The sequence below is a fragment of the Etheostoma spectabile genome, chromosome 5 (assembly GCF_008692095.1).
Source record: "Etheostoma spectabile isolate EspeVRDwgs_2016 chromosome 5, UIUC_Espe_1.0, whole genome shotgun sequence".
Taxonomy (NCBI): domain Eukaryota; kingdom Metazoa; phylum Chordata; class Actinopteri; order Perciformes; family Percidae; genus Etheostoma; species Etheostoma spectabile.
This window is the reverse complement of record NC_045737.1, coordinates 16,845,068-16,862,657: the sequence shown is the minus strand read 5'-3', so window position 1 is coordinate 16,862,657 and position 17,590 is coordinate 16,845,068. Positions and strand designations below refer to the sequence as shown.

General features: G+C 40.2%; 1 protein-coding gene across 1 annotated transcript in view; it reads left to right on the top strand.

The window, feature by feature from the left end:
* Positions 1-1,827: 1,827 nt before the first annotated feature.
* The window catches only part of srrm4 (serine/arginine repetitive matrix 4), a 65,885-nt gene continuing 50,122 nt past the window's right edge, over positions 1,828-17,590 (top strand). Inside the window, exon 1 of the mRNA XM_032517127.1 lies at positions 1,828-2,679. Within this exon, the coding sequence (XP_032373018.1) occupies positions 2,477-2,679 (203 nt within the window). The 5' untranslated portion in view covers positions 1,828-2,476. The remainder of the gene's footprint in view (positions 2,680-17,590) is intronic.

Sequence of the window (17,590 nt, the reverse complement as noted above, 5' to 3'; positions counted from 1 at the left end):
TGATTTAGTTGGTGATGATATTTTGTATTATTATTATTAATAAGAATCTGAAAAGTAACAAGTAACTAATGTTGTCATGTAAATGTAAAAAGAGTGCAACGCTGTGTTGTGTGAAAGGCTGCAAGCAATTCCAAAAGTCTATAAATAGGTATTATCCTTTAAAGTATTACACAGGCTGTCTGTTGTAGCCTTAAACAGGGTGGCATCCCTGTAGTAGTCAATAATCCTTCCCAAGATTTGAAGGCAGAGTCCCGCATATTACAGCAATGGCAAGCAGCAGATGATTCGCTGCATTAGAGACAGAGTGAAGAAGAGGGAGGGAGGGAGGGAGGGAGGGAGGGAGGGAGGGTTGGGGTGGAGATTGTTGAGCTGTTGCTCCGTGTTATGTGTCGTGTAGAAGCAGACTGGAGGGAAGAGGAGGAGGTATCTGACAGCAGAGAAAAGCTGAAACCCCCGGGGGGAAGTTTGTGTCAGCCACATGCTCCGGCCGGTCCTCACTGAGCCAGGCCCTTTTTGTTATGCTGATTTACTCAGCCTTTTGTCCAAGACACTGTGTGTGTGTGTGTGTGTGTGTTTTGTGTGTGTGTGTGTGTGTGTGTGTGTGTGTGTGTGTGTGTGTTTGTGTGTGTGTGTGTGTGTGTGGAACAGAGAGAGAGAGAGAACAGGACAACAAAGAGAGAAAGACTCACAGAGTTTACAACATATGTTTAGAAGGGGTTAGCGGCACCTTACAATATCTTACCATCCTATAAAATACTTACAAGAGTGAAATTATTGATGAAACAGGGTAAGAAGGATCCAACTCTGGTAATTTTTTAGGATGTTTTGTTACGTTGGATTATACTATTTATTGTAAGACGGTTCTATTTTATCAATTCTTTCTACGGTTATTCAATATACGTTAACTTTGAAGATGCAGGTGCAAAGAGATGTGTTGTCATTACAAACAGCCGTTTGATGACGATGACATTTATTGTTCCAGTTGAAAGACTTGTTCAAATCAACATTAGTCCTGGCGGTGGTGACAAAACACATTACAGAAAGGTTCACTGGAAGCTGCAATGTTTGGGAAATGCTGGGGTTAGCTAAAAGGTCTGAATTTTGTCACTCGCAAAGAAACTAAGGAGGCTTACAACACGCTGATATATATATATATATACAAAAAAAGAGGAATTTTTGAAGGATTATTTTGTCTACTCTCTATACTCAGTGCATATGTAAAGAAAATGCTAAAAATAAATAAAGCAACAGGTTTCAATTTTGTGTAATAAAACGTTTTGAGAACACCTAAAAAACCTTTAAATTTCATTCAGGTAAGCATTATTCATTATATATGTAGGACTGCAACATACAATACAATCAAATTGATTAATCGTTTAATTGTTTGGCCTTTAAATGTCAGAAAATCGTAATTTCCAAGAATGGCCAATAACATTTATACATGTCTAAAGCCTGCAAATCGTCACATTAGAGAAACTGGAACCAGAGATTGTTTGGAGCTTAAAACATGACTCAAAACAATCGATCAGCAAAGTAGTTGCTGATTCATTTCCTATTAATCAACTAATCAATTAACTGTTGTAGCGCTAGTATTTCCTCTTAATATAGAAATGAAGGAAACAATTATGGAAGGTGGAAAGGACAGGAGAGTATGGAAGGAAGGGTAGGGAACAAGAAACAAAGAATGAAAGAAAACAGATAAAGACAGAGAAACTGATGCTGCTACACGTCAGGAGAGAAAGAGAGAGAGAGAGAAAAAAAGACCCCCCTCTCTACCCATTGTCCAGCCCCCAACGTTGACGTCACAGACTGAGACACACAAAACAAGCGGCTCTCAGCTGAGCTCCTCACTTGATGTCCACTTGCACACTCTCCAACGCAAACTCACGGCTGTCCTCAGACGCGTCGCGACACTTGCCTTCACACCCGCTCAGCCCTGATCCGGTGTGCGTAGGCGTGCAATCATCTCTACACCAAAACATTGCACTCCAGCAACAAGAAAACCACTTGGTCGCTCACTCTTCTGGACCTGAAACAGGCTCTGTCTCTTGTGAGTGATGCCATATTTTGTGTGAGGCTTCCGACGGGAGCAAGCGGAAGAAAAAGGAGCGCTCCCGACCCCAAACTCAGACCCCTGTCCCAAAAAGCAGCAGATGTGACAGAAGAGGAGAGGCGGAGAAAGAGAAACACAATCTCCCCCACCCCTCCTTCCCTCATCTGGGAGAACAATACCCAGCCTCCAGTTGAAGAGGGTCAGCTTTTGTCCCTCTCCCCACAATCCCGCTGAAGAGCGCGAGCAGACACGCTGACACATTGACCTGCTGCTGCGAGAGGAGCAGACAGTGCAGAACAGTTGCTACGTTCTGCACAGTTTTAATTCAGTACTTGGACAGCTCCTGTGAGGCGACGAGCGCAAGTGCGTGTTTCCATGAGTGAGTAGACTCAACTGTTTTGGTTCGGAGACCAAGAAGCACAGATGCAGCCCCCGTGTACGCTCCAGCTCGGCCCCTGTGGCCCCTCTCCATCCCTGGGATCGCAGAGCAGCACCGTCGGCTTCCATCAGCTGGAAGAGAAGCAGCTCTTTGAGAAGTTTTGGAGGGGGACTTTCAAGGCCGTGGCCACCCCGAGACCGGAGAGCGTCATCGTGGCCAGCATCACCGCCCACCGGAGGGTGACCAAGTGAGTTCTCTACTTTCTTATTGCAGGCAAAGAACACCCCCCATTAGAATTTTCTGTTCATTGTCCAGCTGCTTCAGTGGGAGTTGTCAAAGATTGCTCTTTGCCTCTGTTTTTTGAGGAAGACAGAACCACTACACATTTTTTGTGTCAAATACAGTTTGTATCCTCGTGTGTGCACGTTCCCAAAGGTTCTATGTCGCAAACTCCGTCTAGCCATTTTGGTAATTTACAGAAAAGCTTGTTCTCCAGTTGAAAAAGTCATATTAGATGTCAAGGAGGCGCACAACTATGTTTCAACAGCTTTTCTGTAACTATTCTTTAACATGTCAGCTTTGTTATAGACAACTTGACATGTTTTGATCTGCAAATCTGTGCTTTCTGACTCACGTAACTCAAAATATGTCTTTGGTGTTGATTTATCACCAAGCATTTGTCATCATTTGTATACTTACGGCAAAACACAGCTGGCATGAAAAGTGGGGCGTTGAGTTAATTGTTTTGCTTGAAGGTCACGTAGCAGCATCTTCTTGCCTCTAATGTCACTGCCGTGTCTTCTCTTTTCCCTTCTGACATCGCTTTGGGCCAGAATGTGTTGAAGGAGCATCATGTCACGTGTTTGCTCCTCCATTTTCATCCCTCCGACCAAAGGTTAGCTGTAGCACTTACGGCCTAAGGGGGGTGGAGAGGCAAGGATGAATATCTGTTGCCCTTTCTCCTCCTTAACCGTTCTTTTTATCCCATCTTTGCTCCCGCGTGTGCGATTTTGAACTTTATCCATTGTATCATGCTCTGCCTGCTGTGTCTATTCGTCAAACACTGCACAGCAGAGGCAACAACACTGCTTGGCCTTTGAGAAACGCTTACAGTATATGAAATGGAACACGTAATAAATTTTCAAAAACGTAGAACATTTAAACAACCACACTTGCAGAAATACACATTTGCGCATGCATACTTGGCTATTAAATGATGTTGCATGCTTGGATGACCTTTGAATGGTTTTGACACCCACTATCAACTTTCTCTTATGTGAAATTAGCTATGTTAATGAGGATTAGAATGGCCCATTTCATCCTACATTGGCACAAGCAGCGCAACACACTGAACCAGATAATGTGTCTTTAATGGGTTCCATTAGACCGTAATGCTGCACATGGCCTGGTTATAAGAGATTTTATTAGTTTGTAGGATATGACAAAAACGACTCTTTATTGTAAGAATAGGACCAAATATTCCTTTTTTCGTTTTGTCGTCGTTGTGTCATCAATCAACCATAACCTGTAACAGACGATAGATTCCAAACTATTTGCGGAAGTCTTTTAAGAAGCGGAGCAAATTAACCCACAAAAAAACCCAACTTTAATGTGGCTGGCTGCCATGAATTGAGCAACCTTTTTTTAAATAGCCGTAGACTCCATGGCGGGGCACAGCTGTCTCTTCAGCTTTAGCTTCTCTAGGAAGGAAGCTCTCCTCAAGTGGCTTTGCCCCTCCACAGGCTCCGGGTGACAGTGACGATGATGGCAGCATGGCAGGGGCAGTCGAGAATGAACGTCCACAGAGAGCAGACATAATGTTGCTAATTCGCCCGGGTCTGTTAGTCAAGGAAGACAGCAGGATCTCAGTTGTCCACCTTTTCTGTGTATATTTGTAGGAGGGTGAAATGCAGAGGAACTTATGGTGGTACAGATTGTAAATAATGACTAAAACAAAACAGACACAACACCCAGAGAATATGAATGCATGAGAAGGCCTAGGCGTCCTTCCTCCCTCCCTCCCTCCCTCCTTGCTGCACTGTTGATTTTGCCCGAGTAAAATGCAACTGGGGACTGCTTAGACCATCAGAATGCGTGGCATTAGGCTTGCTTCTCTACACCTTTCTCTCCAAGAGGAAACATCATTCACTGTGGCTAACTGAAGGGTGATGAACAATTGCAGTGAAAGTGAGGGGGCATCATGTACAACAAGCAGAGAGGGAGAGAAGAGCAGAGACAGAGGGGGAGCCACCGGGAGATGTTTCATGTTCAATCAGCATAGGGCTTTTTTCTGTCTGTACTGTCCTCACCCTTCCTTTCAGTTATCCTCCTCTTCTCTCTCTTTACTCCTGAAATAAAAATGTTTGAGGGGGCCGTGAGCCACAGAGGAGTAATTAGAGTTTGTTGTTCTCCCTCTGTCTTACCCTCTCTGTCCTCCCTGTCTCTTCCTCTTCAGGCCAGTCACACAGTGGAGGGGAGGAGTTCACTGGCTGTGTGCAGCGGCTTTGCTCCAAACCATTATGACCCTGCAAGCTGTTTTGTTCATGGGGGGGTCCTTATTTAAAGAAGCCATGGAGAACTGTTGTGTGTGTGTGTGTGTGTGTGTGTGGGGGTGTGTGTGGGTGGTGGGTTCAATGTAGTGGGGTCTTGTCCAACTCTGGAGATGGCAGGCTGAGAGAATGCAAGGGAGGGGGGAAAGGGTTTGTGTGTGTGTGTTGTGGGGGGGGGGGTTCAGGCCTCTTACCTCAGCAGATGCTGGTTTAACGAGTGAGAGAGGAAAAGGGTTTGAAGGGGCTTGTACACTGACAGCACCAGTGGGAATATACAGTGGGGTGGACAAAATAACAGGAACACCTTAGAACAGAATGCAGTGCAAGCCATTAGCCATCTGAAATGGTTTTCTCAAACATGGACCACAGGAATACTTTCTGCATTTATGATGATATTAAGGATAGTAATAATACAGTTTTAACATGCTTCTAGAGTAAACCCAACAGTAAACAGTACTGTAAAAATGCTCAATAAATTAGATTACATGAAGAATTTACAAGTACAACACAGAATATAAAAGTAAAACAATGAAGACCACAGATAAATAGATATAGACTTTTTTAAAGAAAAGGCTGTGTGTGAATTTTAATTAAGTTGTTTAAAAGATGCTACAGTGTTAATTAGCCCAAGATACTTTGACTGGGAGTGACAAAGCTGAGGGGCACAGACTGAAAAGGCCCTATCATCTCGAGTAACAAAGCAAGTGGTTGGAACAACTAGGAGACCCCTGCCTGAGATCTCAATGGGGATTAACAAATCAACAATAACTAGGGGCCTGACCATGCAAAGCCTTTAAATATATCAGCAAAATTTCTAAATTCTAAAATTTAAAAGAAGCCACTGCAACCTCAAAGTGGGAGTTATGTGATCTGGTTTCCTAGAGTTTTTTTAAAGCTATTTTTGGATGAGCTGACCCTCAAAAATTATTTAAATTATTTGTCTCATCACCATGCCTTTTTTGCCATGTTGCCAAATGTTTCCATGTCAATGTTTATTGTGTCCAACCCCTGTGTGGTTGTAGTAGATATTATTTGTCTTGGGTTTGGATTTTTTAAGGTGGCCACCTCTTTTAAAGGTCTCATTTTTTTTTTTACATTAATATGAGTTCCCCCAGTCTGCCTATGGCCCCCCAGTGGCTAAAAATGGTGATAGGTGTAAACCAAACCGTGGGTATCCTGCTCCGCCTTTGAGAAAATGAAAGCTCAGATGGGCTAATCTAGAATCTTCCTCTTATGATATTGTAAGGGGAAAGGTTACCTCCCCTTTAATCTGCTTTGCCTGCGAGAATTTGGCCCGCCCATGAGAAAGAGAGAGAGACACCATGACTTGCAAACGAGCAAAGCATTGCAGTTGGTCAAGGCCACACCCCCACACTCCACCTTGCCCCACCTCTCTCCTCCTCGATAGGATTTAAAGCTACAGACACACAGAAATGGCAGATCCTAAGGAAAACTCATTGGGAGACTGGCTTCAGTAGCTGTAATTCTACACCAAGGTTGAATTTTGAGAAAGAGACTTCAGATTAGGACTGCACAATTATGGCCAAAATGATAATCACGATTATTTTGATCAATATTGTGATCACAATTATTTGTTGATTTTTAACCAAAACAAATTTTATAGTCACATAGGCTATTTATAACTGCTTTCACATCCATATTGTGCTACATTCCTCTTATGTTGAAGTTATATGTTGTACATACATACAGATGTAACACATATAAATGAAAATTATCGGAAATAAATAGCCTAGGATATATACAAAAAAAGTATCTCTGTTAAAGCTCCTTCCCTTGTTTTCAACAATAACTGATTAAAAGAGCAAGGGAGAGAGCTATGAATGGGTCCAGCAGGCTTCGTCTCACACGCTATTACTCTACAAACCGAAGTTAGTTGCATTCAATAACTTCTTTTGTGTTTTTTGCCGTGGCCGCCACGATAGTTGACAGCGAAAACACTGGTACAAATACAGGTATGCCTCTTATGCTTAACGATATACAGCTGTGTTAATAACAATTAAAACTTTGGACAAATGTCAGAAGTGTGACACCGGCACTGTCGCCGCTCTGTCTCTGTTGTTGGGGAGCCCGTGTGAGTTAATGGAGGCGGGGCTGCACGGAGAGTAAGAAGAGAGAGTCAAACACAGGCACGGCTTCACAGAAGAAATGTGTCATGTAACGTAAAATTAAACCATATTGTCATTAACAATATTGCTTTGTTTGTGGAGAGGTAGCGAATGCAACCTAGAGGAAAAATATTACACGCGCCCCAGAGCCCTGTGAGCTAACAGACCCTAACTAGCACTGACTAGCACTGGTCACTGCTGTTGTCTGAAAAACAACACAGACGTGACAAAATGTTGCGTTTACTGGTAAACTGGTAAACCTTGAGACCGACGTATGACCGACTGCTATCTGTTGAATTTTCCTCACGTTACTCTGTCCTCTGTGACTGTCTACATCTAGAAACTAAGCTACATGGTGCAGGGAACAACTCTGCCTGGCTCATGATCAGACAGTGGTTTACGGAGCGGTAGATGGGCTTTGCAAAAAAACTCAGCGTTCTATAAAATGGCGCATCTAAAAAAAAAAATTGCTTGATTACGCACATTTGATCGTGGGAAGCCAACATTGTGATTGTGATTAAAATTTGGTTAATTGTGCAGCCCTACTTCAAATACAGTATTAGGGGACCACTAAGGTCTATATAAAAGCATCCAAAAAGCAGCATGTCATATTACCGTTATAGATCACTGGAAGTTGTCCACACAAATGCAGACATAAAATGTTCTCTTTCTCGTTCTCTTTCCCTCTTTGAGAATGGCAAACATGATTTAGTGATGGACGAGGGGTTTGTCTGCCGTTATATATCTTTGTCTGTGCTTCTGCTCTCTTCTTTGCCGACTATCTTTACTTGACTTCTCTCCCTCTCCCTTACACCAGTATCTCTCGCCTTCCTTCTCTCAGTATATTTTCAGTGTGCGTTAACTCGCCCTCACTGTCTGTGTCATATTACTCAGAGCACGCAGGATGTGGCTGCTGAGGCATGCTGACAAGAGAGTAGGAGATGATGCCGACTCCCCAGGCAGGAATCAGACTTATCACCAGAATGGATTCATATTCAATATTGATTCCCACAGAGCCAATCAATTTGAATCAAACCAGTGTCTGCAGCTTAACACTTTACACACTGTGCCAGTGTGTTTTACAGCATGATGCATTTTGTCTGTCAAAGGAATACGAGCTACTGTATAACAGAGATGCTAATTGGTGGAGATGATTTATATTTGGCATTGATTTCTGCACAGTTAATTAATTGGAATAAAGCCAGTGTCTCATGATCGACACCTGATACACTGTAACGGCGTGCCAAATAGGAGGTATTTAAAGAAACAAAATAAAAAATAAAACCAAAAGTGAATAATAAAAAGTTAATAACAGTTACGTTATGAAGAACGTTTTAAAGCCAGAATTTACAAAGTGCTGTACAAAAAAAAAAGAAAATAAATACACATACAATGTTATATCGTGTTGTCCCCCGGGCAGATTTGTGGCAGCTCTCTCCATTTTTATCTTTAAGATGGGTTAAATGGCCAAGGTCACTTGTTTTGTTTTCATTTACTCTGTTTACTGGCCAATTTTAGCCATGCATAACATATATTGCCAATTTCTTACGAAACTAAGCTGTAGCATAGTTTATCTTTTGCAAAATTCAAAAGTTTGCTTAACATTTGGCAGTTGAATGAAAACATGGCTAATGATGTATTATTTAGGGAAGTTTAGCTAAATGTAGTTGGAGATTTTTTTTATCCTAATTGCCATAGAGAAGAGTCATAATAACAGTGAACTGATTCAGTAATGTCCAGCAAGGGTTACTTAATATTTTATCATCAAAATAAAGTTAGCCGCCTCAAGCTACTGGTCATAGCAGGCCAAATAAAGCTATAGTAGTGAAAACTGAATGTATAGAGCAAGGATGTGTTTAATTTCTAAATAATGTAGGAAGTACAAAGTAATTTTAAGAAGTATGTGTTATTTTTTTCTTTCAAAACGTACATATTCTTGTTTTAACGGAGCAGTAATGGTTTATTTATTACATAGACTTAATGAGTCAAAGAAGAAAATCCTTTTCTATCTATCACTTTAACTCACCTGACAGGCTATCGTAAATACTTTGCTGGTTTTTAGTGGAAATTAAGTGATGCTCTCATGTAGTCTCCGGCGAATTCAACCTGCAGAGGCCAGCCAGTCTGATTGCTCCTACCTTTCCAATTAGCAACACTGCGACCATCCATATTTCTCTTTACCCGCAGGGTACTTTTGTACCAATTCTAATCTCACCCACGTATTGTTGCAAAATAGACTGGAGAGCTAAAAATGTAAGGATTCCTGTTGTTTGTCTTATTGTAAAAGGTGATTATTTCTGTTTTTTAAAGTTCACATTGACATTTCCAAATTTCTCTCATCTCTGTGTCACATTGGCTCAACTTGGTAAAATTACTTGAGATTTTATGACACTCCTATTGATTCTGCGAAACAAAATGCTGCACTTGAGTTATAACGGATAGGTGCTTGATAATGGGTAACAAAAAGTAGCAAGTCTATATCAATGGGGAGCTCAAAAGACTCTTAGACATTTTAATCCATACACACTTTATGAACAGATATAAGGTTGTGTTTTGAGGGTTATGCATCAGAGGATGGAGCTGCTCTATGTTAACACAATTATATTGTATATGCAATATCATTACTGTATCCAGTGGTTGAGTGCATCAAATCCCCCAAAGGCATCAACATGCTAGCAATGAAGAGGAACATGCCTTAATAGAATCAACACATTAACTCAAACATATCTGTGTGCAGTCAGTTTTCCGTGATGGTCATTGTTTTACTCTTCATGACAGGCAAGCAATATTAGGACAATATAAATAGGTGTCTCTAACATCGAAAAAACATAAATTGAAACGACAAACTCAGAATAACAACAGCAGCTGTGAAAGAGCGACAAAGACGGCTCGGGAAAATGTGAGACTTTAGAAGCAGTTTGAATCTTTTATAAAGACATAGACAACCTTAGATTTGTTCAGGAAGACATTTTATATTAGAATTGATTATTAAACATTGCCTCTGAAACAATTTTTCACAATTAACAAAATTAGATACTGATTCTACAAAGATTATGGCACAGTTTTATTCTTCGAACCTGCTTGTTGCAATAAACCAGTCACTTTGGAGGACTTTCCTCTTATGTCTCTTTTTGTCAGGATATTTGGTCCTGGATACAATCAAATAAAACAGAATACATGTGAACAAATGGCTTGCATGTACAGGTACCTTTTTATATCAACATATATGGGCATGCACGTACATTACATATGGAGACTGACACACATTGCGCCATAGGGGTAATTCCTCCGAAGCTGAACAGCAGCAGCAGCAGCATTTTTTGAAGATGAAAGCAAAGAGCTGAGAGTTAACCCTTTCCTTCAAACATCAGCTCAAAGCTGCTGTGAAATGTCCCCTCAGGGATCAACGCTCCAAGCCTGTGGTCCACCTCTGTGAGAAAGTGCCACACACTGCCTTCCTCCTGCAGCGGCTGGCTACTGTGAGCTCTCATATTCTGAGTTGCTAATCTTCTTGTGTAACATTTTCATGCAGTTCCGATTATTCAGAATTCCTTTTCTAGTGTAATGGAAATCTGACAAGAGCAGGCCTGTTTCTGGCCATTTTGGACATTGACTGGCACACAATATTTGCATGCGTTAATTTACACATCAATATATTTTTGAATGTTTTTGTCCTGAGTACTTAAACACAAAATGCAAATATTACCCGGTGATAAGTAATTGAATTTATTTTTCTTGGTTTTTGATTTTTCACGAAATCTGTTGTCTGATTCTATAGATTCATTACTCCTTTCAACCCTGACAAAGACAGTGTCTTTGAAAAAGAGTCTCTTTCTTTTCAGAGACACTCCTTCTGTTCTTAACTTTCACAATAAATGCTTAAACATATGCTACAGTCACATTGCTGTCGGTATGCATAGTTTTGAGGGTGAAATATTCACATTTTACATATTCATGTTGTGTATTTGTTGCACTCCCATTGTGTAAAGGCCTTAAAACATAGGACAAGCGTCTATTATGTCATGTAAAGAGAAATGTTCTGCTCCAATGGCAGAGAAGAGTGAAATAAATATAGTTTGAGCTTACCTTTTTACCCTTGAATTAGTTCAGTTCCATAATCATAACCGGTGGGAAAGAAACATCAGCCTCGTATGACAGTTACTGTCTTGTACTCTTGTTCATTGAAATTTGAACTTTTCATGTATACAAATCTAGACTAAACTACAGCAGTATGGATCTGTTCTGCACCTGGTTGCACTTACTTTATGTCAAAATTGAGTGCACTGACATTTAAAAAGACTTGTGACATTTAAGTACATTAACATAGTAAATTGTTTTTGCTTGTTCACAAATTTGTGAGTGTGTTTGTGTGCTTGTCATTTTGTCAGTTGATAAGTGCAGACTGCAAAAGTGACAAAAACGAGACACAACGGTGGGGAAATCTCTTTTAATGCATAAAACTCCTCTGAAATGTAAAAAGTGAAATATCTTCTCATTAGTTTGGTGTACAAAGACTCTGAGGGTCTGTTTTTTTTTGCAGGAACTGTTCAGGATCACCACCTCTTTATTTTTTCAAACCTTATTAGGGGTTTCTTATCTCTGAGCTTTGGCCGTGTGATTTTCTGGCTATTCTACTTTATTTGGGGATTGGAGTAACACACAAGGACAGATGATGCCTCAGATAGTTCACTGGACTTTCAGCTTTGTTTTCTGTCGATGTTGCATGGCTTAACCTTGTTCAAATGCTTCAAAAAAGATATTGTGTGCTGTTTGACATTGAAGACATTGCCATTGAAGTACACAATGAGGTTAAAGCTGAGTCAACGATAGGCTAAAAAAACACAGAACACAAACTTTGCTTTAGTTTCTTACATTTTGTCTTATACAGAAAAGTGTACACGGTTGGGTGAAAACCATACTGTGGATTGTTAGTGTCCTGCAACAAGCATCTTCGTGTAATTGTCTTCTGTAGTTTGTGAAAGAAACAGGGTGAAGGAAAGATAGAGGGAAAGGAAAATTAGAAAGGAAAAGGAGAAATAGCTATTATTTCCAATACAGAGGTGGGATGAAAATCAATATAACAGTAGTGCAAAAGAAAGAAAGAATAATGAAAGGTAAGAAGGAAGAAAGGAAATAAAGAAATGAGAGGGCGGACTATGTGAGTGACATTTTGAGATTGTCCGTTTCAAGACACTGGAGCAGCCAAAGTTATTACATTTTACTGAATATCATAGACCAGCCCATGAATAGAAATCATTTCTTAAGTCTTGGCTAAAGAAAATTGAATTATATGGAGGCACATAATGTACAACATTGAATAAACTCATAATAGACAATGAGAGAGAAGGTGAAACACTCATTTGTCCTCTTACTGGCTTTACATGAAATGGACAGGATTAATCTTACTGACAGTAAGAGATGACCTATTCCTTTGAGCGATTCATTACCAGTGAGCGTGGTGGCTGAGAGAGGGATGGCTCGCTCATCATGACCTATTAGATCTTCACAAACCAGGGATGTCCCTGGACAAGAAAAAGATATAAGCCAACTATCAACTTTACCTGCTAGTCATCTGGCCTGCAGCAAAGAGACCCCACACTAGTAAGAAAGTAGAATGTGAACAAAAATTCACAAAAATGTGAATTGTAAGCAAGCCAAAGAAGGTATATTTTGCATCTAAGGGGGCTTTTACATTAGCCTCAATTTTTTTTTTTACAATGTTATTATTTATGTTTAATTACAATTACAACTGTTAACTTTAACTTTTGGTGTTCCCTGGGAAGCAAACTCTGCTCTCCGGCTTAAAAGTCCTGCAGGCTAGTTGTTTATGCCACTACAGAGCTTGCTGACACTGGCCACAGACCTCCATTGAGTCAGCGGTAATTAGTGGTTCACCTACCCAAAAATAGTTGACTTTGAGCCGGGTACAAAGCACCGCTAGCTGTCAGTTGTTTCAGCGGACAAATTACAGTTAGATTTTGTCCACGAAATATGACCGTTTTTTCGCGACGAAAGTTAAGGTTAGGCACCAAAACGACAACTTAAGTTTAGAATTTTTTTTGTTTTGGATTAAAACACTGGGTGAAAGGCTTTAGTGTTCCCTGGGAAGCAAACTCATCTCTCTGGCTTGAAAGTCCTGTATGTTGCGCGTTCTTATACAGTGGCCGTCAATGTAGTTAATACAGCAAAAACATGGAATGCTTACAAATTACAGTTCTTAACATGTTGTAGCTTCCTGAGAACAGGCTGCAGTATCGCATGTGCAGAACAAAACAGAAAATAATGGCACTTCCAGCAAAGCCATTATACACACTAATACAAAAACAAAGAAGAATTGCACCTCTGCTGTCCCCCTCCAAGACATGTCTCAGTACTTTATCCCGTTCCGAGTTTCACAACTTGTTGAATTTTATGTATCTTGTCCAGCATTTACCCTTCCACAACTGCCTCATTTAGTTTGGCTGAATCACACTTGATTTAGCACTCAAATGCACATAAAAAGTGGACCAAACACGCGGGTCTAACATACTGTGTGGGGTGTAACTGTTACAGGAAGTTATTTACACCTTCTTACATAAAAACACACAATCAACATTTGCTGCTGTTTGATGGCCTTCCTAGTCTGTAAGAGCCCCAGCATAAATGAGATAATGCGACAGGTTTTGATTATACAGCAGCTGAAAAAGTCATAATCATAATAAGATCAGTGGTGCTTTGGGGAGAGAGACAGATAGTTATTGTCACATCCAACTGAAATATGCCATGAGGAAGCAGAATCACTCATAATGACAGGAGGCTGAAATCCCTCTATCTAAAATCGCACAGAGGCAAAAAAACTGATTAAATATGCATACACACCCCAGATTTGGCATATTGGAAAATCTGAAAAATCCTACATAATAGGGTGAAGCCATTTCCCCCTGGCAGCAAATTTAACTCCAGAGTAAAAAAAACTCCCAGGAGCTTCTTATTTACGATAGATCAACACACACTCTAACACACAGAGGACATTCAGACAATGAGCCTTAGTTTTGTCTTAACAGTAACTGACTGTCAGCATTGGTCTACATTTGTTTTTCCTTTTTTGCCAAGTATGCTATTTCTATATAACTGGACCCCTGAAGCGGTCATAGTATTCATTATTAAAATGCAAACTTATCAAAGTCAACTCTTCATTGCTTAAATTAAATCATTTCAAGGCTGACTTACTCCCATGTCTCAGCCTCCTGCTCCATTTTTCATTTTCGCTTCTTGCCCATCCTCATTTCAGGAAGACAATCTGCCATTCATGTGAAATTGCCACCATTTGCATAACTGATGCAGGGGTAAGGGTGCAAACTGTGGCAGTGTTGATGTCACAAATGCAATCGGAGATGGGAGCGGAGGAATTAATTGGCCCGCAGCATTACTCCCTTCCCTCCGCTGTCCCTTTCACCTCTGATGTCTCATCCTGACACAAAATGTCATGCAATGACAAGCAATTCCAAAAGACACCTTCAAGAATCACACCAGGTGATGGTCAGGTTTGCTTTGTATTTGGTATTGTGCAGAAACTTTGGGGTGAAGACGTGTCGAAGAACAGCTTCTTTATTGAGAGTCTGAAATATTTGTTTTTAGCTGCTTTGTCCCTTTTTCAGTCATTGAGAAGGGACAAACAGCCATTAAATAACTGCATTAGGAGATGATGCCACCAAACCTCTTATGATTCCAGGTAAGTAGTCCTAACACTTTAGCCTCATCATGGTATTATTCCTGGTTTTAAATATTCAGTATAAATAATGAATCCATTTTGGCTTGTGCTTTACTGTTCTTATATTAGCATAAAAATGTATCCAGTGGCCAGGATTCATGCTGTTTTAAAGCTATAATTTAACTTTTACTGCCTTTTAGCAGTGAAATGACTATATTAAATATGAGGGGTTGTTGATCAATACCAGTCTCTACGGTTTTTAAGACACTCAGCATGTAACAACTAGTCATTAGTGCAGTTATAGCCGCTCCAGGGAATAGTTGAATGTTATGAGATCACACAGTGTCACAGACAGCAAAGCACCCTTCACAGTTTAGCATTATCAGAGAGAAGTGGTAGCCCACGTAAATGATCCTGGTTCAATTTGTTCAGTTATACATTGGCTTGTTTTTACAAAATGGAGTTGGATTTGTTAAGATAAATGCAGGAGCCTTGAAGTTAAGCATTTACAATGTTGGCTATTATTCTTTGGATAGAAGTTCTGTAATACTTAACCCTTATGTTGTCCTTGGGTCAAATTGACCCGTTTTCAGTTAATTTTTCTGTCTTTTTTTTGTCACAAAAAATGGGCCGTCCAAATATGACGACACCAAAAATATCAAAAACCTTCAGAAAAAAACATCAAAAAAAGCACCCGCGACATTGAAAAAGTGACAAAAAATGTTGAAAAAAGTGACCAAGGTTGACAGAAAGACAACACAAGGGTTAACATGAAAAATAATGACTTATTATTAAAATGGAATAGGAAGAAAAGGTAATCAACATGGGACAGGATTAGCAAAAATAATAGCAGGGCTGTGATGAGCTGAGGAGAAATTACTATGACCTCACAGGATTCTCTCTTATTTAACTTCCTCTCTTGCAGTGCAAACTGCTCCAGTGAGTTAGCAAGACAGGAACTGAGCTAATGAACTTGCTTGATGTTAGCAAGCTAGCTAGCTTGGAGAGCCCCCCCTTCCCTTCAGTAAATTTCTGAAATGAAATTATTGACATTTCTGAGAACAAAATGTAAGAGAGGACTAAATGCCACAGTACAAAAACGTTTGGCTTTACGTTTGCATTACCATTGTGAGACGGGGCATGTCATGCCAGAGTTCTGCGCTCCCCAAGTGCTCTTGTAGTTAACTTTCTATTCCAATTTTAGCCCTTGTTGCCATTTTTCACCTATGTGTACAGCTGCCTTACAGAGCTTCCAGTCAAATTTCAGAGGCAAACACTCCCTAATGCCACCTCAGATGAACATAGATCAGGTACCCCCAACAACACCTGATTCTGAGCAGCAGAAGACGTTGCCATGTCAGCATCCTGGTCATCAAGTGAGATTGTAGCAGGTCGAGAGTTGTGCACTGAGGGCACAGACTGTTCAAAGGCTCATCTTCCCAGTTTGCTACTTGCAAGTGTAAGTGTTATTCCCAATGACATTCCAGTAGCCGGCACAACCCACTGAGAACTGATTAGGACAAATGGAGCTGACAGGTTTGTCGCTGTTCCCGGAGTTAGAGAGACATGCAAGGAAGTAGAGTAGAAGTCTCCCTGTTCTGTCCGGCCAAATCACACAGAGACTAGATAGGAGATATGATCCTTTTGGCAAAGTTGGATCACCTCTTTTAAACTTTTTGATTGTACTAGTTTTTATTATTTTGTCATACAAACTGAGAATTTCTTAGCCATCACCACCCCTAGATGATGAACAACAAACTTTTTTGCTTCTCTTTGTCATTCATGAGCAGATGATTTCTCAAAGTATAGGTCTACCGTGCAATTTAATATTTGCAGACCACAGAAAATCATTAAAGAAAGTTATCATTTTTACATGACATCAGCACACTGCCCAAACACCAAAAGATTGGAGTTTCTGTTGCTTTGGTTTCTGGAAATGGCTCATTTCTTTACTTAATTAGGTTTAGCAACAGCCTTGTGGGTCGCATAGTTATTAGACACATGTTAAATGTAGCCAGTGTAAGTGATGCGTTAGCTATGGATGCAGTATGTTTGAGTCTCAGATTTTAGGGAAATGCACATCTCCCTCTTCAACAGGGCAATGTGAAAACACCCCTCTAGTGACGAACTTTGCACAGATACAAGACAGTATAGTCATTTAAGGCAACAAACATAACAAAAAATAATTTTTGAATGAAGAGGATCTTTATTTTTAGTTCATTGTTTTTAAGTTTTATACATACAGACATAAGTGGTTCCCAGGCGATGAATCCTAATGACTTTGGTGATCGCCTGACCTTTATCTGGGCGCCTGCTCTACCAACTGAGCAACCCGGCCACAGTTATTATATTCAGTGACAGTAATTTTCAGATTAGATCAGATTAAGTCAAATGTATGCCTGTGAAATGCTACTATTGCTCCATGTTTTGATTGACCAGAAACCCCTCGGTTTAAAAAAATGGCCCTTCAGAAATAATTTGTCATTACAACATTGAGATTAAATCTACTATACAATAAAGGATAATCGCCTACTATGATGGAAATTTGTCTTTGACCATACCTTGCCAGTAAAACATTACAACCTGAGACATGTACCAGCCTGAGAAGGACTGCTTTATAAAAGATAGGGACACTGCATGTGAAGTTTAATTTGTCCACTAATTAAATTTATCCAGCAGGGATCGGGGTGATCTGGGGATATTCTACCTAATTATAAAAAATGTAATTAATGTCTTTCTCATATGAGCTCATTTCCACTGCTTCCCATCACTTTTGATAAAAGCGAGGAAGAC